The 25,660-nt window shown below is 32.4% G+C and overlaps 1 protein-coding gene and 1 pseudogene across 2 annotated transcripts; one reads left to right on the forward strand and one right to left on the reverse strand.

Moving 5' to 3' along the window:
- Positions 1-8,346: 8,346 nt before the first annotated feature.
- LOC100777405 (autophagy-related protein 9) lies at positions 8,347-15,860 on the forward strand. 2 transcript variants are annotated; one of them, XM_003520548.5, is made up of 11 exons: positions 8,347-8,611; positions 9,799-9,862; positions 10,323-10,970; positions 11,054-11,374; positions 11,836-12,058; positions 12,857-13,036; positions 13,125-13,331; positions 13,454-13,531; positions 13,613-13,683; positions 13,802-13,912; positions 14,758-15,860. In XM_003520548.5, the coding sequence occupies exons 3-11, from the start codon at positions 10,396-10,398 to the stop codon at positions 15,608-15,610; spliced, it is 2,619 nt and encodes an 872-aa protein (XP_003520596.1). In that variant the 5' UTR covers positions 8,347-8,611; positions 9,799-9,862; positions 10,323-10,395; the 3' UTR covers positions 15,611-15,860. The 2 variants fall into 2 exon arrangements, with proteins under 2 accessions (XP_003520596.1, XP_040870027.1); XM_041014093.1 differs by lacking the exon at positions 9,799-9,862.
- Positions 15,861-17,404: 1,544 nt separating this feature from the next.
- Positions 17,405-18,998, reverse strand: LOC102669383 (RING-H2 finger protein ATL1-like; annotated as a pseudogene).
- Positions 18,999-25,660: the final 6,662 nt, after the last annotated feature.

Genomic DNA, 25,660 nt, shown 5'->3' on the forward strand with positions numbered 1-25,660 from the left:
ATATATATCTATGTTTGGTAAAATATTCAAATTAGATTCTATTCTTTTTATTGACTAAAAAATTCATTTGGTTATTTGATAAACAAGTTTTTTTTAATAACTTTTCAATTACTTTTAGTGTTTTTTAAATATTATTTAAAGTATTATTTTTTAAAATGTTAACTTTTAATTTTTTATATTTTCTTTTACTTTTATCGATTTTTTATACATATTTATTCATTTTTTTATTATCTTTTTAAAATAAAACAATTTTTTTATTATTTTACACTTTTTAATTATTCCAACAACTAATTTTACTTAATATTTCTAATTTAATAAATTAATTTTTCATCTTTCAAAGTAGCAGCTTCTTATCTTAATTATATCATGTGAGTCTCTAAATTTAAAAGCTTGAGTGAGGAGAGAAATTATTACATGGATTCAGATCATTACTCTTTTTTTTTTACGTAAAGATTCAGATTATTACTTAATTAAGAGTCATTAACTTTTTCTTATAAATTAAAAAAAGTAATTATGAATTACATATACGTAAATTAGCCGAGATGATAAACAGCTAGGGTGTTGGATTTTGTTTGGTTGAACAAGAGATTATGCTGAAGATTGAAATCTAACTACCAACTGCTGGAATGTATGAAGCTTGTGAGTGATGCCCATTCAAGCCTCTTGTTTGTAAACACTGATATAATTAAGATTAGAATTGTGGAAATAGTTTAGTCCATTGTTAGTGATTTACATTCCATGTCGATCAGCTCAAATTATTTATTAAATAAGTGAAGTTAAAGATGATTTAAAAGTTTATTCGCTATACTACAATTGAGAATTATTCCTTCAGTATTTTACATTCTATTTTTTTTTCTTAAAGATCATAATAAATATGTTATATCGAGTATATAAAAAATTACATTGTTTACATATTATATTATAATAATATAAGAATTTATTCTATAAATATATATATATATATTTTTTTACAATTGATTGGTACCGCTATGGAGTGCCAACATAGTTAAATGCATTAGCACATCATTCTATTTATTTTTTAATTTTTTTAATACACATTATATGCATGTTATCGTTCCAGTAAAACATATTAATGCTCAAAAACAGTGTATATGACAATAAAATCTTATGTTATCATTTCCTTTGATTTTTCTTATCTCAGAAAGCCATCATATCGAAAGGCACTGACTGAGCTGAAGAATTTAAAAACCAATGCACAAGTTTTAGTAGGATATATGTGGGTCAATATTGATCTATAAGATAAAATGTACAACTGTACCAGTTTTACCAGAGAAATCAGGTTCTATAAAGTAGTTGGAGGACGTGTCTGACAATTGAACCATCATCTTCATCCATAAACCTAAATTGTCCCATCTACTTGTCCTTCCTCATGCAATTGCAATGTCAGGATGCATTGAACTAAGATGATTTGATTGAACCGGCCTAACATTTTCAGCGCCACCTGTTTTTGCTTGTTTGTAAACTTTTTTCCATTATATTGTGGGAGGTGTCAAATGTCAAGGGTGCTTTAGTAAAAAAAAAAAAAAACAATTTTCTAATAAAGTGGGAGGGTCAATAGCAATGTGAGAGGTGCCAGTAGTAATACCTCAATATATGTAACTTGACAGAAAATTCTGTAGCCAGATAACTACTGAAAATAAGCAAGAAAACTTGTTGACTACGGCTCATGAAACTTAGGAATATACTACCTAATATACATTAAATTTCTTTTTCATTCCATTTCCACTTCATTTCTCTCTGTTTCTTTCTTCATTCTTCATTACATCAATTATCACATTAATTATTTTTCTCTCTAAAAGCCATTTAACATAGAACTTTTCTGGCAGACCGAAAAATGAAATGAAACTTTTCCTAGACCAATAAAAAAGACATGGAACTTTACATCAAATCACTTTCTTCCAAGGAAATGATTTGTCTAAGTAGTTTTAAATAATGGAGACCTTTGTATGTTCAATTTCGTCTAATTGATATGGTTTTGAATATGTGATGTTATTATGAATATTGTTTTGCCAAAAATAGTCGATATTTTGATAATAATAATAATAATAATAATAAAAAGTTATCTTGTGCACTCTTATGCTCACTCCCGGAGCCTTCTAGCTCTTTGACAACCTGAGAGGCTGAGACATATTCCTCAAACTAAGGAAATTAGTATTGCTATTTCTTTCTTCTAATAAGACATTAGTTTGTGTGTGTCGAACTGGTGGGACACTTGTCAAATGTATATATATTTTGACACTTAAAGCTAGCATGCGTGATTGTCATATTCTCATGATAGAAGAAAAGTCCCTTTAGCCTGGACGATGCAATAATTTTTAGAATGTTTCATCAAATTGCTACAACCATGTAGACATATAAAATAAAGGGTAAAATTAACTTCCATTAGAATAGATAGGTTAATAAATGATATTGTATTTGTTATTTCAAAACAAAAAATATGCTAACGTTTTCGGAGGACTTTTTTTTATATTTTTTTTATCAACAAACATAGATATTTATTCATAGATATTTATTTATGACGGTAACAATGTTATCAGGAAATTACACCCTACACTGGTCTCAGATGACCGTGCCCCTTTTCATTACTCTCACTATGCACTTTTAAGTTACAAAATAACATAACCTGCATTCTTCTTCTGCTATGTCCAACCATCATTAACGTTAAATCATAGTTGAATTCGTGACAAACCCCTTCCTTCTACAGACCATATCATTTCTCATCCCTTCTGTTAATACCCGCAGTTTATTAGCTGGCCAGCTAAGGTAAACAGTCATCCCAGACATTGCAAACATATCAACAGGTTAGAATACCATTCGAAGAAAGAGAAGTGAAACTCTTTCACAAAAGATTCCAGCCAAAGCCAAGATTTGAATTTAATTAATTCAACAACAAAATCAAGGTCCAAATATTGTTCATGTAAAACCATCTATAGCATGCATTCCACACATCTACAACAAATTTACACGTAAAGGGAATGTTCCAACGTCTCATTTTCTATTTTACAAAACGAACAGAGCTACTTCCCCTTAAATTGTTATACCACGCTTGTTTAGATTATCCACTGTTTGAAGTCTATCCAACGACTTTCTCCATATGAAAACCAAGACATTTTTTGGAATAAAAAGCTTCCAAAGATGTTTATAGAAAAAATTTTCAACAGAATTTGGATCAAAAGCCACAATATTATAAGCCGAATTGACCGAGAAAAAAATTTCAACAGAATTTGGATCAAAAGCCACAATATTATAAGCCGAATTGACCGAGAAAAAACCCTATTATATCTTGAAGAAGACATAGTTCATGAATTAATATGTTTTGGGAGGACTTAATATGTATTACATAGTTCGTGAATTCTTATTGTCATTTTTTCTCTTTAATTTCAACTACTCTTAGCATCACCATTAGTAAGTTAGTTTTGAATGTTGATTATCAATTTTTTTTGGAACTTCTTAAGATGAAATAGTGATTTTAAGCGAAATTCTAAAGTTGACAATACATGTATTTAAAATATTATTTCATCTTCTAAAATATAAAAAATCAAAATTAGTTATTAATCACAATAGAAGTTGTTGAGAGAAAAAAGTATATTTGAATAACTAGTTGATTTGCTTACAATCGTTTAAAAGATTTGTTTATATTAAAGTTACAACACAGTTTGCTTCTCAAGAAAGAAGCATATAATTTTTTAAATATAAAAATTGTTAGTATATTTTTTTTATATAATTAATCAATCGAAAATAATTTTTAACATAACTTTTAAGTTCGTTATTATAAAAATTAAGGATGTTATCATACATCCTTCGATACATAATAAGACATGTTAGAATCTTGTGATGATACATTCAGAAAAGAAAGAAAGAAAAAAAAAACACTGCACTTTTCAAATCACAAACTATAGCAGCAAGTGACATCAACATAACAATTAACAACGTCCATGGAATGCATGGAACAATGAGGCATCAACACCAACCTTGTGGCCACCTAGTTGTAGGATCCATTCTCGGTATCCATCTTCTCTTCCTTAAACGTGAACCTAATGTAACTGTTGTTTTGTTCTCTTTCCTCACAAATATTAGCTTCAACAGAACTCCTCTAACTTTGTTCCATCTCTTGGCACTACTTGCACTTGCACCGGTCTCATTCGAAGGGTTCACAACATAGTACTCATAATCAGCTGGAAAGATCTCATCTTTGGTCCGAACTGAGTTGAGTCTTGAATACTTTTGTTCAAGTGATTCCTTGGGTACGTTCCTTGCTAGCAAAGGAGATGAACCACCCCAATTATTTGTTCCCAAAGATGGGTGTTGTGGGGTTCTAAATTCCAACACTTCTACGTCTCTCTGCCTCATGTTTCTTTTTCTAGCACCATTGAAACCTTGATGAGCATTTTGTATTGGACCCTATGGTATCTTCTTAATTATAAGTTATTATTTATACATGTGCTGAAAATTTCTAGGATATATACCTTGGATTCTTCTCAAACTTGTAAACTCCGATAAGAATATGATTATTCAACAATTGGACGATGTTAACGTCTATTTGTATTAGGTGAAGAAATGAGATTACATTCAAACTTTGTTAAAACAAACAAAATTCTTGCCTTGTGTTTGGCCCTTGTTTATCTACAAATTGATCCTATTAGTGCTTTTAGTTAATATTATCCGGTATGAAGTTTTTCTGAGTCAAAGAGTTCTTAATTTGTTTCATTTCGTTTTATTTCTGATCGGAAATATTTTATTTGAAAAAATCAAAGTCAACTAGAAATAATATCAAAATAAAAGTGAAAAATAATCTCATCCTATAAATTAATTTTTTAGGTCGAATTAGACTAAAATCACATTCTAAGATAATATTAAAATTTGTCTTAAATCCATTAAAAATGATTACTTATCATATTATTCATGCAGAAAGACTAAAAGTATTACAAGTTTCATCTATTATGTTTTCTTTTAAGAGACAAATTTGTTGATTCACCCAGACATCCTAAAATAGTTGTGACTTGTCACCAATTGAGAAGAGAATATTTGTTAAAATTTTAGGGGATTCTTATAAAATATTAATAATCACCATAAACACATTATGCTAGATTATTAATAAGAGTTTTAAGAATACTTGGGTCCATAATGATTGATCAAACAAACGCAACGAAATTTGAATTCGTAGGTGATTTCTGATCTACGCACTCTTCTTAGGATCTGTTACGGAATGTTATAAAAATAACGAATAACCGACTAACAGCGTAATCGGTGGCTTCATGGTTCTTCCTCAACTGGAACCTCTTTATTTCTCAATAGAACATTCGTAACTCTTCATATGGAGAGAAGAAAACCTATGTGTGACGGCTTGATATATTGGGGATCATAACCTTTTTATAACGTATTAACCTAATAGGGTTCTCATTATTCCCTAATGGACCATCTGTGACATCTGCTGTTTCTACTTCTTCTAGCATTTGTCTTTCGTGAGAAATTGTATTCTCTTGAAATTTTTCTGTGTTTAATTAATTAATTTAAATTCTTATTTAATTTTTTGCCAATTTAAATTATTTTTTTCTATAATCTTTCCAAATATTTTTCTTAATCAACTATTCATCTACCTAAGTATAAACAAAGTCTCTATGAATGTAACACTTGAACTTCCGTTTTAACTTTATCACTTGAAATAAATTGATGCACTTGTCAATCCATCAATAAGTTTTTGGATACCACCTAATTTAGTTGTCTAATGGATTCACTTAATTTGATCACATAAAATAAAATTCACTAATAAAAAATCATTAATATAATTGTCTTATAATATTAGCCCATATTAATTATTAGAATAAAAAATTCTAATAATATTAAAAAAAAGGGAGGAAAATGAGGAAGAAAAGAGGGAGGGAATTTATTCTGGCGAATCTATTGAAAATAAAAAAGAAGGATGAAGCATACGAGTATAAACAGAAAGCAAAGGAGAAAGAAATTGCTGAACAAAATTTCAGGTTCAATTCTGGCCGTTTTGGAAAAAACAACACAATGTAAAAATATTGTGCAGATGACAATGATGTATTAAAGAAGGAATCTATTTTCATCATAATTTTCTCTGGCCAACATGCGTTTTTTAGTGGACGAAGAGAAATTATTCTTGTAAGAAAGAAACATCTGAGCCAAAAGTTCAGAAATAAATATTTGAATTGTTTGCTTCTGTACGATGCTGACAAAATTATAGAAAAAACCATATATATAGTGTTACTTCCATGCATGTTTGCTAATCGGAACAAAACAGAGCAGCTTGAGCCCGCTCTTATTTTGCAGCAGTCACTGTACAATGACAACTAATTTCATACCACATTATAAAATTAAAAATTTGCATTATGGGCTCAACTAGTTAAAAAAAAAAAAGTCTTTTTAACACACTCACACCCTTGATTTTATCTCCACGTGTAGTTTTTTTCGCCTCGGTTATCTCTACTTTGGCTTCATATTATGGGAATATGGTAAATTATATGAGATTACACTAATTTTTTTTAAACAAGAGATTAAACTAAATTAAACTCGTTTGGATAATTTTTTTATATTTGTTGAAAAAAAATAAGAAGATAAAATAAAAGTTAAATTAATCTATATGCTCGTGAATTATTTGATCATTTTTAATTGAATAAATTACACTAATCACTATGAGATTTCATGTAATTATACTAACATTCGGTGCTCTTTTAAGTATTACAATCATCTTCCTTGTAGTGTGTGTTAGTGTAACATATAAGCGGTGCTAATATAATGTTTTCATATATAAAGAGTGTTAGTGTAATGTTTTCAAATTTAAAGGGAGATTAGTGTAAGAATAGAAAAAAGAGTAGTGTTATGTATAATATGAGTAAAATTCAAGGAATACGGGAGCTATTTGTCCTTTTAAATTAAGTGACATTTTTAAAAAAAATTAATTTCTTGTTTTTTAATTAGATCCTTAAACTTCTGCGACAGAAAGAGAGAAATAAAGAAGAGTGTAGAGAAAGAGTGAAATGGGGAGTGAGCTGAATGGTTGGGGTTGTGCGGATAAGGACATAAGGGTAAAAGGTAATTCACTTATTTTTAAAGCATGGGATTGCATTTAATAATAAAGGAGGTTCCAAAAACAATGACCTTCAAAGTGACACAGCCCAACGTTGTGGGCCTTCAGATCTGTTGCCATTTTTACTATTTTGATAACCACTTACCCCGTTAACAAGCAAAGCAAACTTGTGCAACAGGTGACAAAACCCCATTAAATTAAAATATATACAGAAAACAAAAATCGAATGATGCAACTAACGTCGTGCACCTTCGCGGCATTATGTGGCCATCTAATCCAAAATAGTTGGAAAACAATAAATTTATTTATTAAGCCATGCTATTCAAAAGTGATGATATAAAGTTTATACCATCTTCAATTATGGTTAAGCTCTTCATTCAAAATTTGAGTTATATCAGAGTTATATTCTTAATTGCATGATAATGTATGATTTGATAAGAATGTCAAAGTTATTAAATGCATAATTCATAACTCTTAAATGTATTTTTATTATACAATATGTACGAGTGTATGAACTGTATTCTGCCAGGTCAATAATAATGCTTGCAATTCCATCTCTCAATATAGAGATTACCCAAGGCAGAGGGGCAACTTTTTAGTTTTTTTTTTAATATTGAAATTGGGCTATTTTTAAGTAGTTATAGGAAATTAGTATAACTAGCTAGTATGTATCTTTGCCTATCATTTAAAATTACTCATATAAATGAGTTAATTTTCATGTGTCTCAAATCAAATTGCTTTTAAAAAAGTAGTTATACGAAATAAATAAAAAATTGATATAAGCGAAAATAAATTTTCACCTATGAATATTTTTTGTAACCTCATTACCTAAATTACTTAAAGTAATAACTATAGACAAATATATTTACTTAAATAAATAATCAATTATTAAAGAATAAAAATTAATTTTAGAAAAATAGTATATAAACACTCAATATGCTACTGTACACCTAGTAAGACAAAGAAAAATGAGAGAAAGTATAGGTTTAATAATATAATATAATAAAAAAGAAACAGAAAAAAAATGAGATGGGTTAATAATGTGTTTAAAATAATAAGATATTTTGTATGTTATTACTCTTAATTTTACCTTGCATTGATTACAATGGAATAAAATAGGACACTAGTATTTTCAAATTCCAGCAACCCTGAGCATTTATTGAATTGAATATAACTTAGAAAGGAAAAGAAGAGCGATTTAGGTGAGAGCCAAACACGGCGTTTCCTATTACACGATCACTCTAAAACTAAAAAAATCCTAACTCCTCCAAAACGCAAACTTTATAAACTTTTAAATTATCAATTAATAGTATAATTATTATTATCACTGTAATTTCATCTTCTTCCACGCAACTACAACGAAAACAAAGGAAAAACCCTTTTCTCTTTTTCTCGTTGCGTTCTTCTCCCGACTTGTGTTTCCTTCTTCAAATTCTTCATCCATCACTTTATTTTTTTCCCCAAATTCCATTACTTCACTCGATTCCTCTGTTACCGCTTCATTATCTAATTGCTTCCACCTTCTCTGCTCAGTTCAAGGTACGTACTTTATCTGTTTTTTTTTTTTCGCTTTGCTCAATAGTCCCATGTTTTATCCTTTAATTGCTGTGTATGATTTCGGTGTTTATAAGGAACAACGAGTTTCTGTGGCTCCAATTTGTATTTATTTATATAATTTACGTTTCTTTGAATTGATTTTTCTTGCAAAGGTTAGTTTTTGGCTTGTTTGGTTACATGTGTCGATTAAGCAATCATGCTGTGGTGATCGGTTTTGTTCGTAATGCAGTTGTTGAATTTTAATGCGAATTGGTCAGTTAAAGTTTTGTATGGTATGTTGCTTCCCGTTTTTTATTTTTGCTTTATGTGCAAACAGAAAAAAAGCTCATTGCTTTTTTTTTTTTTACCTGTTTTCCGAATGAAAACAAAAGGAAAAGTTTTTCCCTTTTCTTGAATGCTATATGGATATAGAACTTGTTGGTCATGGTCTCTCTGGCGTGGTTTGGCATGGGCTTGGTCAAGTGAGTGCTGCCATATATGAAGTTTGGCTTGATGTGTTGATTGTTTGTACAATTTGCTAGGTAATGAGGAAGTTGTGTGGTGCTTGCTTATCCTGTGACACTAGAATTGGAGTTATGCATATGTTTGAATGTGTTGTAGGAAAAAAGGGAGGTAAGACTAAACTTTTTTGTGGGGGTAGGCTATAATAAAATTTGTTGCAGTTAGGATACAAAGTGAAAATTGTTTGCAAATGGTTGATGTCAATGACAACCTGTTCGTATAACAGGTTATTCACTGCAATTAAGAATTCTCATACAGCCAGATGTACTTTTAGTGAAAGGAAATATTTCTTACTGCAAGTAAATGCTGTTTGCATTGTTTAGCAAATGGGCAGAAAGTCATTTGCAAGTTTGGCTGGTGCTTTGAGGTGGATAAATATATCAGTCTCATTGTAGTAGTTGAAGTTGACATTAAATATCTAAGAAAGAAAAATGTTTAGAGGAAAAAGATTGTTGAAAGTATGTCGTGCCATTGAACTGACTCTTATTGATCTTATCAAAGTTATGATTATTGGCCAATTGGATTGTTCAAAACTGACATCAGACATTTGTGCAACTGATTTTGATTCTTTTGAACACTGAGGACAACCTGTGGCTTTATTTTATGAACTTTTTTTTATATGCTTTTGGAAAATGTCGTGATGCTGATTTACTAGGATGACTATTTAGGTACTTCTCCCCCTTCAAATCTTTTTGGAATGTCAGTGTTGATGCTGAGATTGATCATGATCAGGTATGATGTTCATTCATTGGTAGCAATCTTGGTCTAATTACCATTGACAGTATTAAAAAAAACAGATTCCTCCTTTCACGCTCATGTCATGGTGAGGTACTGCAGAAGCAAAAAACGCAAAATCAGTTCCAATTTATCGTAATCGATTAGTTAACATGTTGGTTAACCGTATTCTGAAACACGGGTAGGTATTTGACTGAATAGGATCGTCCAGTTACTCTAGAACCTATCACTAAAATACCCCTACTAGGGGGAGGTAGGGCTAAGCGGAGTGAAAAAGGTTTTCCATGAGATGGGAAATGAATTTTTGTATTGCTGACCCCAAACACATTTGGCTGGTGTTTTGTATTTTTCCTTCCCTTTTATTTTTCTGTTGTTGAGGTGGGTTGGCATATAGGATGACACAACTGCATAGCTTATTCTTTGGAAGATTCTAATATTGATTCCATCATGTTTGTAGGACCTTGTCATAACCATTTTGGTCTTTTGGGCATGGACTGGTTGCTTATGCCCACTGTTAGTGTCTGTGAACAATGTTTAGCAGGCAAAGGGGTGCCAGTGCTTTTAGTATATTCAAATGGAAACATCCAGGTGCGTCATCTCTGACAGCAGGTTTACTTCAGGAAGATCCGCCGGAGATTGAATTGTCTTATTATGGAAAGATCCCCAGTCCAGGCAGTGAGAGCCCTTCAGGGCTTCTTAATGGTGAAAGCCTAAATGTAGAACCAATTGCCGATTTGGATCTCTTCTTTGAAAGGCTTTACAGCTACTATTGCGAGAAAGGGCTATGGTGCATCATTATAAAGTGGATTGTTGAACTTCTAAGTCTAGGGTTCACCATATGTTTTTCAGGGTTTTTTTTACTATATGTTGATTGGAATGGGCTCCGTAATGCTAAGTGTGGGATGGATGCGGTTGAATCTGGAATTAAGCCCTGTGATCTTGCTAAAGAAGCTCTTCATCAACACCCTTTAACCCCACTAACACTTACCAAAGCTATTATTGTTGGATACTTGGGAATATTTTCCATCTATTGGATTTTTTGCTTCTTGAGATTCTTTGCTCAACTAAAGGATACTCTGGAAATCCGGCATTTTTACTACAACAGGTGAGTATGAATGATAAACAGTTGAAATGCATTGAAGCAAATGGTTAAATGTTTTGCCATATCTTACCATGATTGTCTTGCAGTCTCAATGTTACCGACAATGAAATCCAAACCATGCCCTGGACTACAATTCTTGAAAAAGTTGTTCTGGTACAAGGGTCTCGACAACTTTGTGTGGTAAAAGATCTTTCTGCCCATGACATTATCATGCGGTTGATGCGGAAGGAGAACTACTTAATCGGAATGCTCAACAAGGGTGTGCTAGCTTTCCCTATTTCACAGTGGTTTCCAGGTGCTGGTCCTACTGGGAAATCTAGTTCTAATGGAACACAGAATCGTGTAATACTAACCAAGACCCTTGAGTGGACTTTGAATTGGTGCATCCTGCAGAGCATGTTTGATCGGTATGTTAATTATTATGCAAATACCTTTAGTTTTACAATTATAGAGTTCTGTCACTTGATCTTGTAATCTGTTCATAATGTGTATGAGTTTTTATCTTCTATGCTTTAATCAACAAATTTTCTGTTTAGACTATTTTCAGGAAATGATTTGTTGGTTGGATCGATGCAATGACCATTTAGATGTAGGATGGTGCCTTGTAGAAGGTTACAATTGATATTTAGATATTTGGTGATTCTTAAGGGACATTTATTTTTGTGATATTCTGGGCATTGTTCTTGTAGTTTCATAATGGGATAACATTTGATTGTTTTTATCTTTTTTATATTTTGTGTTTGTATTTCACATTATTGCATTTAGATTGACTTATGTGGTAAATCAGTTCAGCAGTTCATTTGACAATGTGATTATATTATACTCTTTCCAATATTTATATTTTCCTTTGACCTCAAATTTGCTGTAGAAACTTTTGTGTCAGAAGGGATTTTGTGTCAAATCCAAAGACATTACGAAAAAGGCTTATGGTAGTTGGGCTTGCAATGCTTTTACTCTCTCCATTTCTTGTCATATTTATGCTGGTATATCTCTTTCTGAGGCATGCTGAGCAATTTTATAATCATCCTAGCACGGCATCATCTCGAAGATGGTCAAATTTGTCAAGGTGGATCTTTAGGGAATTCAATGAGGTATTGTTATTCTTGATCTTCCTTTTATTTTCTGCTCTTTTGCTGCTTTCATGGTCTTACAAAGGACCACATACACTTTGATGCCATGCCATTTGAAATAACAATTCTCCTAAACACTTGTACTGTTTCATGGAAGCCCTTGAAAGGTTGTATATCTAATGCATGTATTTCCTTTTAGTATCTGAAAAGATTTCATCATGGAAGAAAAAAAATTAACTTATGAAAATCCTTATTGGAAGATAAGGGGAAATTACAAGAAAGGAATTCTTGATGAATATTTGTACTTTGAGAGCAATCAATTCTTTAATTGGTTAATGATGTTCAGATAGTGGTTTATGAGTGATCACTTAATTGACTTAATTAACCACACTAATGGTTTATTATTCCTACTTCATTTTGTAACTTTCATGGAAGGATGATAGATATTATTCTAGTCAATATTCATCAGTTTGCTTGTCTCTCTCAGGTCTCTAATTCTGTATTAAATGTAGATGAGCAAAAGAAACTTAGTTTCTTTAACTCAATTTATTGCTTGTTTAACAAAAGTTGTTTGAAGAAAACCTATATATTATTATATAGTAGTAATCTAAGTTGTGAAAGTTACTAGAGATTGAATTTGATGTTGTATGTGTTTTCTTATTCTTTGCCATAAAGGCATTAATTGCTCAATGTAGTATTTATTATTCACTATTATCTATTAATAGTTTGAAAGTGATGCTACCTAGTTATCATTTTTAACATAATCACTTGTATCCTTTTACTTTTATGCTAGAGCTTATTAATAAACATGTGTTGTAGGTGGACCATCTTTTCAAGCACCGGATTAATAGCAGTGTATTGCATGCTTCTGATTATCTCAAGCAGTTTCCTTCACCTATCATATCTATCATTGCAAAATTCATCTCTTTTGTATCGGGTGGCTTTGCTGCAATTCTGATCATCATTGCTTTTCTCGAGGAGTCTCTACTAGAGGGCCATGTAATGAATATCTGTTAATTTTGCATAAGGTATGCATAGTGTCATGACAGTCATTAAGGGTTTTTTTTTTAAATGAAAAATATTGCAGATATTTGGTCGGAACTTGTTTTGGTATGCTGCTGTTTTTGGAACTATAACTGCCATTAGCCGGGCTGCCATTACCAGTGAGGTTCTGGTCTTAGACGCTGATGGAGCAATGTCTATGGTGGTCCAACATACACATTATATGCCAAAGAGATGGCGTGGCAAAGAAAGTACTGAAATGGTTCGTGTTGAGTTTGAAACCTTATTCCAGGTATTCTACCTGAGGTTGGCGTAAAGCATTCACATTATGATAAATCTACCCTTATCTGTTCATTCTTTACTTGATAACATAGGTTTGAATATAACTTTTCATGCTATTTTTTTATGGTGCAGTATACTGGAATGATGTTACTTGAGGAGATGGCCTCAATTTTCCTCACTCCATACTTACTTTTGTGTATTGTCCCAAAGGTTATTTCTGTGCTTGGAGATAACTTTCTTTATATGCCATCTAGTATAATGAATTAACTATTTGGTGTTTTCATTTTGCAGCGGGTTGATGATATCTTGCAGTTCATTGCTGATTTCACTGTAAATATTGAAGGTGTTGGCCATGTTTGCAGGTTAGAATGGCTTTCTCTGGGGCTTCTATGGTTTTATTTATTTATTTTTGAGTTTGCAGTTTTCATGTCTTACTGGCAGAACATAATAATTAGTGTTATGTCCTTGATGTTTTAACAGTTTTAGTGCCTTCGATTTTCAAGAGCATGGAAACAGTCGTTATGGTTCCCCATGCAATGCACCACGTAGCCAGAGGAGTTCCCAAGGGAAGATGGAGAAATCATTGCTGAGGTATGGTCTTGGCCGAGCTTGTCATAATCACAGGACTGGTCTAATAGAGTCATTATTTTTTATATTTATTGAAGTCGTTTCAAAGAATCTCTAAGGTTCTACCACTCCTCTTTTAATCGTTGTCCTTTATCCTGCCTTCAAGCTTTGATAGCAGTTGCAATGAGGTAAATGTTGCTGTTTTTTTCTTGGTGGGGGACAGGGGTGGAGTAAAAGAAATGAATTTTTTGGAAAACAGATAGTTATTTAAGTTCCTTAGCTACAGGAAGGCAAAAGTTCGTCACCAAAAAAAAAGAGGAAGGCAAAAGTTCCATGAGTTATCCATATATCTAAATTTGCCATTTAAAATATTTCCATTGTTTTTTCTGATGATTCCCATAAAAACTGATATACAGAGTCTCTCATCCTGCTGTGAAAATCTGAGATTGTCCAACCAGCCAACAATTTGATAACACCTTCCTCAGTGTTCCAATCTCAATTTTCTATCTTCATAAGCTTGAAATTAATAGCTCCATTACTTTTAATCTCCAATTCTCCATGTTGTATTTCACTTGCTTATGTTGCCAAGGGGCTCTCTTGTGTGAAATCACAAAAGAAATGAAAGGATGAAGATGATAATTTTAAGCAGAAAAAAGAAGGAAAATTTGTGCTCATTTGGAACAGAAGTAAATTGAAGTTTCTGGTTTGATTTTAGTCTATACGAATAATGCTCCTTAGGCAACTTATCTCAGAAATCCTTTACTACAAAATATTTTACCTTAGGGCAGACTATTTTGTTGTTTTGGAACACTGATGTGAACTGTGCCAATATGATTTTTTCTTGTGTTTAACTTCTGTTGTCATCACAGCTTTCAGAGTAGTTACCCATCATGGGAACCAAGTGCACAGGGGAAGCGCTTTTTGCTAAATCTTAGAAGATTCAGAGAGGAAAAGTTATCTGTACATGGAAACATACATACACCTTCCCATCCTAGAATGTGGAGGGGTAGTCCCAATATGGGAAGCAATAGTGGAGACAGAAACAGGTTTATATCCAGGGAAATGCCATATAGTACTTGTGATAATCACTTGGGTTCTTTGTGGTTGATTGAAGCCAACCAAAACAATCATCCTTATCTTCTTGATTGGTACTATACATCCCGATCACATGACACAAATCTGGGAGATGTTCCTTTAGAAGAACCATTTGGATCTCATGATGTGAATCTGGGAGATGTTCATTTAGAACCATTTGGAGCAATAGAGCATCGTTCTAGAGAGTATTTGATGCTCTCCAACTTGACACAGAATGAAAGTGGGTATGAGGAATACTCAAACGAGTTTCAGGATGGTCGGGCTGCATCACATCTTGGAACTTCCATTTCAGTTCCCATCTTCAGGGAAAGCATGATTCATGATCAAAGTTGTAATGAACTGTCCCATACTAGCAGGAGTCATTGGTGGGCTAGAAGTGATCCACGGGGTGGACAGACTCAGACAAGCTTTTTTGAGCCTCCAGCTTTCAACCTCCAAACATATGATTATCATGATAAGTTTTCTGATAGAGGGTCAGAAGATCAAGATCAAGAACAACGCATGTACTCTAGAGATGATCACAGATTATCTAGAACATACACAGATGACTTAGGGGCAGGGGAATTTAATCTTCATTTTGATGATATTTACAGCAGACCTCCAGAAACTCCCCCTGCAAGCTTTTGAGTGATAGCTCTGTTCCTCATTATTTGTTTAGGTTGTCAAGAGCATGGAATGCATGAATTTCTAAGTCTATTCTTTGCTGTATATAGATTCATTGGAATGAGGTTAGACTGTTAAATGATCCTCAGTTGATGTTTTGGAAGGTCTCGAGGTTACCTAAAAGGGGTCTGGGATGCCTTCCTTTCTAGGTGTAGAAATCAAAAAACAAAAAATCATTAATTCTGTCCAATGCCATAATAATTCTTTGTCCCAATTTCTTGATTTCCATAATACTTTGGTTTTCCTTTGCTTATTGTTTGGTTAAATGGACATGGAGAGGGGGAAGGAAATTTTCTTAACTTTCATTGCTAAATTCAAAATTTTAGAGGGAAGTAGACTAAAGTTTCTCCTTAATTAATTGGTTTTGATTATACTTAATTTAATAGGTTTGTGATCATTTTAAGTAGGTTTAAATACATTTTTTAGTTCTTGTAGTTTAATAATTTTTAGTTTTAGTTATTGTAAAATATTTGTTTTATTTTTCGTCCTTAAAATATTTTAGATAATATTTTTTTCAATGCTTAAACATTTTTTTTTATCAAAATGTTATTTAAAATACTTTAAAGAAAAATAAAACAAACAAATTTTATAAAAATTAAAATGATTTTTTTAGGGATAAAAATAAAAAAATATTAAATTATAGGGATACATTTAAGCTTTTTAAGTATATAATGGGAAATTTGTTTGTTTCTTCTTCCTTTTCCTCTTCTTCTAAACTAAACAAGGTGATATTTTTCGTCTCCTTCTCCTTTAATATTCTCTTCCTTCCTCAAGTTGATTCCTAATTGGTCATTGATCTTTGAACGCTAGATTAGGTTCCTACACTGTTTAGCAAGGATGTGTTAGTTATTGTTAGAAGTAAATTTCTGCCTTCTAGAGAGAGAAGATATAATTTTTTGCCTTTTAAGTTTTTACTATTATGCCAAACCGGATAAAACTGAATTATACTCTTTAGATATTATTAGTTTCACATTTGGTTCAAGGCACTGCCATTTCGTATAAAAACGCTGGAGTTGGAAAAACATGTAAACACTTTAAAAAGCAATTGGAGCAAAATGTAAAGGCTTAGAGAGCCACGAAAATTGTGAATGAATGATAGTTGTGTTGCTGTGGTGAAAATGTAAAGGCTATGATTTTTTTTAGGTTTAATATGTTTGGGATTCCCGTAATAAATTACTTTTTTGCTTTTGCTCCTTATAAAATTATTATTATTTTCTTTAAAATGATTCTTATAAAAAAATTAGTTTTGGTGCCTGTAATATTATTATTTTGTTTTGGTCCTTGTAATAATTTGCTTTTATTTTCTATCAAATACTTTTTAAAGGGATTAATTTAAAATCAACAAAATATTATAAGTACTAAAATGAAAAATAGACATATTACAAGACTAAATAATAAGAATTAAAATTAAAATAATGATTTTTTTTCTGGATAATTTTTTTAAAAAATTATTTTATAAGGATAAAAAAAGTATATATTATAAGGACAAAAATATATTTAAATCAATTTTTTATAAAAAAAAACTTTATATGTATATCAACTAGCCTGCAACTATTTTCGCTATCCTTTCTTTTTGTTGTTTTTTTTTATCTGTAATATCCTTTCTGTCTCTGAGATATTTTCATATATCATAATACAAGTGTGTCCAAAAATAAAGCAAACCATACTTATTGCTGTGTTTTGGTTTGCACTTTCCTATGTGATCTGCGTTTCTCATTCTGGTACTTTTACCTTTTCATTGTGTAGGTCCCTCATTGCACTGCCTTCAATTGAATTCATAGCTTTTCCCAATTGAATGGAACAAGAGATCATAAACATGAAGAAAAAGCTGCGTGCAAGCTTATTCATTTTCTTTCATTTGTGATTTAATCAATGACATGCCTCTATTTTTATTAACAACATTCCAAGTGTCAAGAGTGTCAACTCACTCTATAATTGCAAAATTGACCACACATTCTCCTCTATTGTTTAATGTGTCACTCTTCACCGAGACAACTCAAATTCAAAGATCTCATCAACATAACCAAGAGAGAACAAGGGAAAGAAATAATTTGAAGAAGATCAAAAAGAAGAAAATTAACTTATCTTAATTACATTAAACTTTGTTCTCTAGAGGAACGACCAGAGTTTTCGATCCCCGAGCATATCGAAATGGAAAGAATGATCTTCGACTTCTGCTATTACAATCTTCACTGGCACTAGCCTGATTTTGATGCCTATTATTCTGTTGTATCATGGTTTGAAAATCCAAGTAAAGTTGCTTATCATTAGCTGAATCCATCGAGAAAGATCTTCGAATCGGCTGAATAGAAAACTGCTCATCTTTCTTCCTAACATCAATGCACTCATCTCCCATGATAGAAACATGGTGACACTTCCTTGTAGAGTGACTTCTACTATACCCTACTATTCTTTGATTTCTTTCCCTTGTGTCACTTCTTTCTCGTTGCATCATCTGAGGCAGTGTTGCCACATGTTGTCCCCCAAGTTCAATGACCACAAAATCTTCGTCACTTCCCATGTAAGATAGCAATTGAGAATCCTGAGGGGAAGAACTTGGAGCTATGACATCATCCTATGAACAGTGTTTTTTGCCTGAAGTAATGCTTGATCTGCAAAGAGGGCAATTAGCATTGGTTTGAAGCCAAATATCAATGCAATGCAAGTGAAAGGCATGGCTACAGTTTGGCAAAACTTTTAGCATATCATGTTCTTGAAACTCAGTCAAACATACCACACAGCCACATACACTTTGAATATTCTTCTCAGCTTCTGCTTTTGTGCATTCAAGTGTTGGGATTTCTTTGATGGCAGATTCATCAAGTCCATGGTTCCACATCATGGGAGAAAGAGAGAGTGCAATGAAGGGGTCTTGATGGTCTTGATGTTCATGCTGTGAGGCTTGTAGTGTTGAAATCCATCTCAAAGGGTTAAGTTGGTGCCAGTTTGAGCAGCATTTTGTCACAAGGGTTAAGTAGGTGATGAGTATGAAAGCAGTGACAAAGATGCTGGGCACAATGATGGCAAGTATCGGCAAATCTGAAGCAGGTTGTGTTGTGTGATAGATTATTGTGTTAGCATGTGGAGCTTGATGCACAAGATTGTAAGAGGGGTTGTAGTTCAGTGCCATTTTGAAAACTCTGAACGGGAGATATGTGAAGAGTTTGATTGTTCCTACTACTTTTCTTAGTAATGTAACGATCTTGTTTTGGATAGAAAGGTGTCATGTATATGTAAAATATTTAATTTGGAGAAGCCGTGATGAAAGTGAAATGCCCATAAAATTAATGCTTTTGGATTAATTCTAAGTTCTAGGAACAGGCACATGTGTTGGTCACAAGGAAAAGGAACACCACCAAGAGGAGCACGAGGGGTCAGGTTTGACTGATATAATGAGGGGGAGTGTTTTTTTCTTCTTTCTATAAATAAAAAAGCTTTTCGGTTTCTCTAGGGATGTAATCTCACCGAAGATTATTAAGTGATATCAAAATTGTGTTTATTTTTCATACATAATAAAGAAATAAGATCTATCTATTTCACACCAATGACTTAATTTTTGCCATATATGTAAGCAATTTAACTTATAGTTGTCATTGTTAAATTTAACCATTTGCTATTAAAAAAACATTGTTTTCTTGAATTGTATATATCAATACAATTTGAAGGTTGGATGGTTACAAGTTATGAAGATGAGGTAAATTATAGTGGATAGAGGCATTGACACTACGATAATTGTATGCAAATATTATGAAGTTCAAGTCAGTGTAAGTTTTATCACAAGTTTAAGGTTTAGTAGATTGCAAAAAAAGGTACTCTTCACGCTTACAATTAATCTTATTTTTTCTTTTTTGGTGTAATTTTTATACAAGATAACTCTTGATAATTCTAAATTTATCCACTTCATTTAGTTGTCACTTTAGACTTTGCTTTTTCGACCAGCCACCATACATAAGTTTCTAACGTCCTTGTGTGGCTGCCTTCATTGTATCACATTCTTGAATTCTCTTGAAATGTACAGTACTTTTGTACACCTAATTCAAATTAAAAGGGAATGCATCTTTATTTTTTGCATGTTGCCCGTTTTCTCACTTTAAACGTGTTAAATTTTAATCTGATAATACAATAATATCATGTTTGGGAAGTTGTTTACATGGTTAAGGTACTTGAATTGGTGTTGGTACCCTTATGCTTGTCTTTTTTCCTTTTTTTCTTTTGTCAATCTTAGCTTTTGTTTCTCTTTACTTTTGATTTCCAACATTGTTGATTGCAACAACCCAAGTAGATTATCTGTGTCCAATTTCATCCAAAAAGTGTCCTTCCTATCAGATTCAGAAAAAAGACCTGCAAACTCAAAATTACTTACAGCAACAGCTTCCCTGTGATTGATCTCAGTGATGCACATGAATGTGATTCAACTCTTACAGTTAAGAAAATTCTAAAGGCTGTTCAGGGGTTTGGATTCTTTCATGTTAACACCAATTTGTCTCTCTTTTATTTTGGTCAAAGTCAAACAATGATATCTGCAAAGCTCAATAAAGTGGTTAGTGACAAATAATTAATTACTTGAATTTTTAACAGAATTTTTTCAACTGCCAGCTAAGTAGGGATCGAGTATAAGGAGAAGTAAAATGCGTGCCTTTTAATTACTAGCAGTACAAATTATGCTATTGAAAAAGTTCATTTATGGTGTGACAGTTGGAGATACATATGACATCATCCTTAGGGGAAAATTAGTTAAAAAAATAAGGTAGATGAAAATAAAGAATGTGAAGTGAAAAATAGAGTGGAAGTAAATATGTTTGATTTAAAGAGAATATAAAAGAAATAGGAAAGAAATAAATAAATGATGCAACTTCTTGTGCCAACATAAATCCTTACAGGTGCAATTGTGATCTAATTCTAATTGATCTTTGTTCTGAGTGTATGTTTGGCATTTTCTGTTGCAGTAATTACTAAGATGTTAGCATCAAGGGTTAAGATTCGGTTGGAGCAGTTAAGATGAAGCTGTTTGAATCAAGGATTTTGAGGGGATAATATCGAAGGGCTTGTGAGTTAATCACTAAGTCTTGTCTGAATACTTTTTTCTATAAATACTTATAGAAGTAAAGAATGAATTAAGCTTCCTGCATAAACTAAAATCAACGTACATACATAAGTTTATAGAAGCTCTTTTCATTGAACTTATTCAAATATTAAGGTATACAAGTTGATTTTAAATTGAGAAGAAATTCAATATATTTTATAAATACCAACAGAAAAATTTATCTAAGCACGACCTTAACTAACATATGCTTAAGTAAAGGCTCACGGATGGATTTTATATTTAATAACTATATCAATACTTTGACCATGACTTATGATTATGACAACGAACCAAGTACTAATCACTATCTGCCAGCCTGAACCAAGTTTGATTCATCCAAAGCTAATAACCGTTTTACTTTAAGGTTGAGATATACAGGCTACATGTCTTCAAGGATGCAGTGTGGACTGATTTAAGTCTCTTCCTAATGCATTTGTGGGTAACATTGGTCATGAGTTGCAGGTAGATTTTTGCTATCTATATAATCCTCTTAGTCAAGTCATCTGATTCCAATAAACATAGTTATATTTTAAAACCAAATCTACTGAATTCATTTGATTCCCAACTTATGTAATCATTTGTGTCCCAACATATGAACCAATGATATGTGTGATATAGTACTAAGATATGAACTCAGTTGCATAACTATGCAGGCATGAAATTTCCATCGCAATTGCAAAATCTGCAAGTAATTAACAATAGCCACAATATTGACACCAATGATTAAGCAAAATACTTAGATTGGTTTTATATGGCTTTTTCTGCAAAAAGACGTCACTGATAATAGTACAGAGTATTCACCACAAGGGACAAGGGAGAAATGAAGATGCAGATCGTCACGCTGCTACGTTTTCATACATATTTTTTTTTTAGTTTGACTTGAGTTATTACTATATGATAACCTTAGAAAAAGGTTTGAGTTGACATCCACGGAAATTAAACTAATGCAGATCTATAAGGCCAGTAGGTTGTTTCAACCTAAAACCATGATGTAAGATGATGACTATTGGAAATTCTATTGAAGTTCAGTGTTTCACCTTAATTAGAATTCTATGAACCACGTGATGAAATTAATCTAATGTTTTCACGTCTCAATCCCACCCTTAAATTAATACCATATTCTTCTAACGAGAACTTCCACTACAAAATTGATCTTGGGACCAGATGGGTCATTAGTTTATGGAAATTAAACAAGTGGCTAGGGTTGTACAGATGGTTATTTTTCTATATCCAAATTTCTATTTTGTAATTGCTAATAATGATTCGATTAGCATTAGCACAAATTTGATACCCATGGTCCTTCTGACCTCACCACTGTCCTATTAGAACTAGGACATAAAAAGGGTGACATTCTTTATGCATAAAAATCCAAACAAAAATTTGCATAGGTGAGAGGCCTTTAGTGGTGAGTGATCACTATGTGATCCACATACGCTGAACTCTAAAACCAATCTCCATCATGGGGTATCTTAAAGGTTGGTAATTTTTCTAATCCATTGAATGTAATCAACCTATCGTAAATTTTAACACATGGCCAAGACTACACACATTGTTTTCTCAATATAAAAGGCCAAGACAAGTTAAAGATTCATGCACAAGTGTGACACAAATGGAGGATTTAAAGGAAAAGGTCAATGAAGGGGAACCAAAGCAAATTAAGTATAGAGGAGTACGTAGGAGGCCATGGTGCTCGTGTGTGGCTTGGAACCTTTAACACAGCTGAGGAGGCTGCAAGAGCTTATGATCGTGCTGCCTTTGAGATGAGAGGTACTATGGCCATTCTCAATTTCCCAAATGAACACCCCCCTTGCAATGTGGCTTCTCTTAGCAAGAAGTCCTCATCATCTAACACTGAGCTTGGTAAACAAGTTGTGGTATTTCAGTGTTTGGATCACAAATTGTTAGAGGAAATCCTTGACTGTGATGGGGAAAACCATCAATGAAAACTTGGATATGTAGGAAGATATGGTTCGACTTTTTTAATGCTCAATTAGTGTGTAGTGCTTGTGTAAAATTAAATACAGTAAAGTTGCTAAGTGGTTATACTACAATTTTTCTTCATGAATTACATGTATTTATTGGGACTGTGAAATTTGAGTAATTTACCTCGCGCTATTGTGAAGTGGAAAAAACAGAGTTTAGTTATGTTGAAAGCAAGATGGAACTTGTAAGTTGTAACTGTATGTATCCTAGATACCTGAGCATAGCTACAAGGTAAGGTGGGGTTATTGACTGCACAACACGAGTTGGCCTTGAACTGATCTTATTCCATTTGCATAACAAAACAAGATATACTCCTAGTCCTAGCCCAATCAGTCATTACCTTAGTAGCCCAACTAGCTAGGCAACAAAGTGACTCTTTATTCTAAAACAACATAAAAATAACTCGCATCACCTTGTAACACCAGTGACCAAATGTAAATACGGGTTGGGATTCTCTCCTGTTACTCCAATATTCTCCTTGGAGAGATATAGACTAATATTATTAGACTCTGAATTACTTGTAACAGATCAACCTAATGAGTCATCAGTTGATCATCCCATCTATATTAAAAAATTTAAATAATTTCATAACATATAAATTTGTATACTTAAGATTTACAACAACAACAACAACAACGCCTTATCCCACTAGATGGGGTCGGCTACATGGATCAACTTCCGCCATAATGTTCTATCAAGTACCATACTTCTATCCAAACCATTAATTTCGAGATCCTTTTTGATAACCTCTCTTATAGTCTTTTTGGGTCTTCCTCTGCCTCGAATTTTTTGTCTTCTCTCCATCTGGTCTACTCTCCTCACTACAGAGTCTACCGGTCTTCTCTCTACATGCCCAAACCACCTAAGTCTATTTTCCACCATCTTCTCTACAATAGGCGCTACTCCAACCCTCTCTCTAATAGCTTTGTTTCTAATTTTATCCTGTCGAGTCTTACCACACATCCACCGCAACATCCTCATCTCCGCTACACCTACTTTATTCTCATGTTGGCTCTTGACCGCCCAACATTCTGTTCCGTACAAAATCGCCGGTCTTACCGCAGTCCGATAAAACTTTCCCTTTAGCTTGATCGGTACCTTTGCATCACATAACACCCCCGATGCTTTTCTCCATTTCATCCATCCTGCTTGAATGCGATGATTCACATCCCCGTCAATTTCCCCATCATCCTGTATTACAGACCCAAGATATTTAAACCGTGTGACTTGAGGGATAATATGGTCTCCTATTTTCACCTCTGAGTTAGAAACCCTCCTTCTTTTGTTGAACTTACATTCCATATACTCCGATTTGCTTCTGCTTAGGCGAAAGCCATGTGTTTCTAGAGCTCGTCTCCAAGTTTCCAACCTCTCATTCAGCTCCTCCCTCGACTCTCCAAGGAGGACTATGTCATCTGCAAAAAGCATGCATCTCGGCGCTATCTCTTGGATTTGTTCCGTGAGGACATCCAGAATTAAGGTAAAAAGGTAGGGGCTAAGGGTTGACCCTTGATGTAAACCAATTGTGATGGGAAAATCGTCTGATTCTCCACCCTGTGTCCTAACACTAGTCGATACCCTATCATATATATCTTGGATAGCTCGAATATATGCAACCCTAACCCCTTTCTTCTCTAGAGCTTTCCACAAAATCTTTCTATACTTAAGATTTAATGTTTTATAAAAGTTAACATATTTACGAGCATAATTATAAACTTATTTAAAATTTTGAGCATGTAATATATTTTCTCCAAATTCAGTATATATAAACAACCTTAAGTTAAAATTTAAAATATATATTATTGTTGTACAATCACAACCATAATCTAATACACAAACAAATTAGTCGATGAAAAATTAAAATGATAACAATTTTATCATCTCAATTTTCAAGATATGATTGATAAACAAATATAATTAAATCAATAAACATAATAAGTGTAAGATATAAATTAAATTTTTTTATATGAATGATATCGTTCAATTGAAAAAAAAAAACTAAAAAATATATGATCCGCCGAGGTAACCGGGTCATTAAGTATCGGTTCAAGACCAGGTGGGACCGGATCACATGCATAATCAATTCACCACATGATTCGAATCGGTTCTAGCCCATTGTGTTTATATCTCTCATACCGGAAATTGCAGTAAATGAAGAGTATTTTACTGTAGATACTGCTATTAACCTCATCCACCCATTTTGAAAGAATAATGATTTTTAGATACTCATTATGTTCCAAGATACAAATAGTTTTTCAAGGTTATGGTACTATAATTAAGAAACATTTCATTGATACAAATTTAGATAAAACATTGTGAGTTTTTTAATTACTCTTGAGATAAATTATTCTACTATCTATTAATAAACAAATAGATTCTACTATTTGCTAACTTGTGTTTATGGTTGACGTATTTTTTCAATGCATGTATTAATTTATCCTCTTAATTATATCTAGAGATATTATTGAAAAAAACAACTTAAAAAAATAAAAGGACTAGTATTTTGGAACAAAAACAAAAATTTTAAAAACATATGTAAATCTTTCATTTCCCCCCAAGATCCATAAAATATTTCTACGCAAGAGTCAAAATTGACATTAAATTGGGTGGAAATATATATATATATATATATATATTAAAATTAGATAATTATATTGAAAATTTTAAAAATAAAGGGACCAAATTGAATAATAATTATTAAAATAATTTATATTTATTTTTAATATTTAAATAACTGTTTAATTCATCTTAAAAAATTATTTTAGTTCAAATTAAAACAATGTTTTTTTAAATACCGTATTTTTTTATTATCAGATTTTGATTGGTACGACCTATTCTAAGCAATTATGGGATGAGTTGGGTTTTTAAAATTAATGGGCCCTTGGTGGTTTGGATCAACTTGATAAACTCAACAATTTAAATCAAACCAATTAAAATTAGTTTAGAGT

The sequence above is a fragment of the Glycine max genome, chromosome 3 (assembly GCF_000004515.6).
Source record: "Glycine max cultivar Williams 82 chromosome 3, Glycine_max_v4.0, whole genome shotgun sequence".
Taxonomy (NCBI): domain Eukaryota; kingdom Viridiplantae; phylum Streptophyta; class Magnoliopsida; order Fabales; family Fabaceae; genus Glycine; species Glycine max.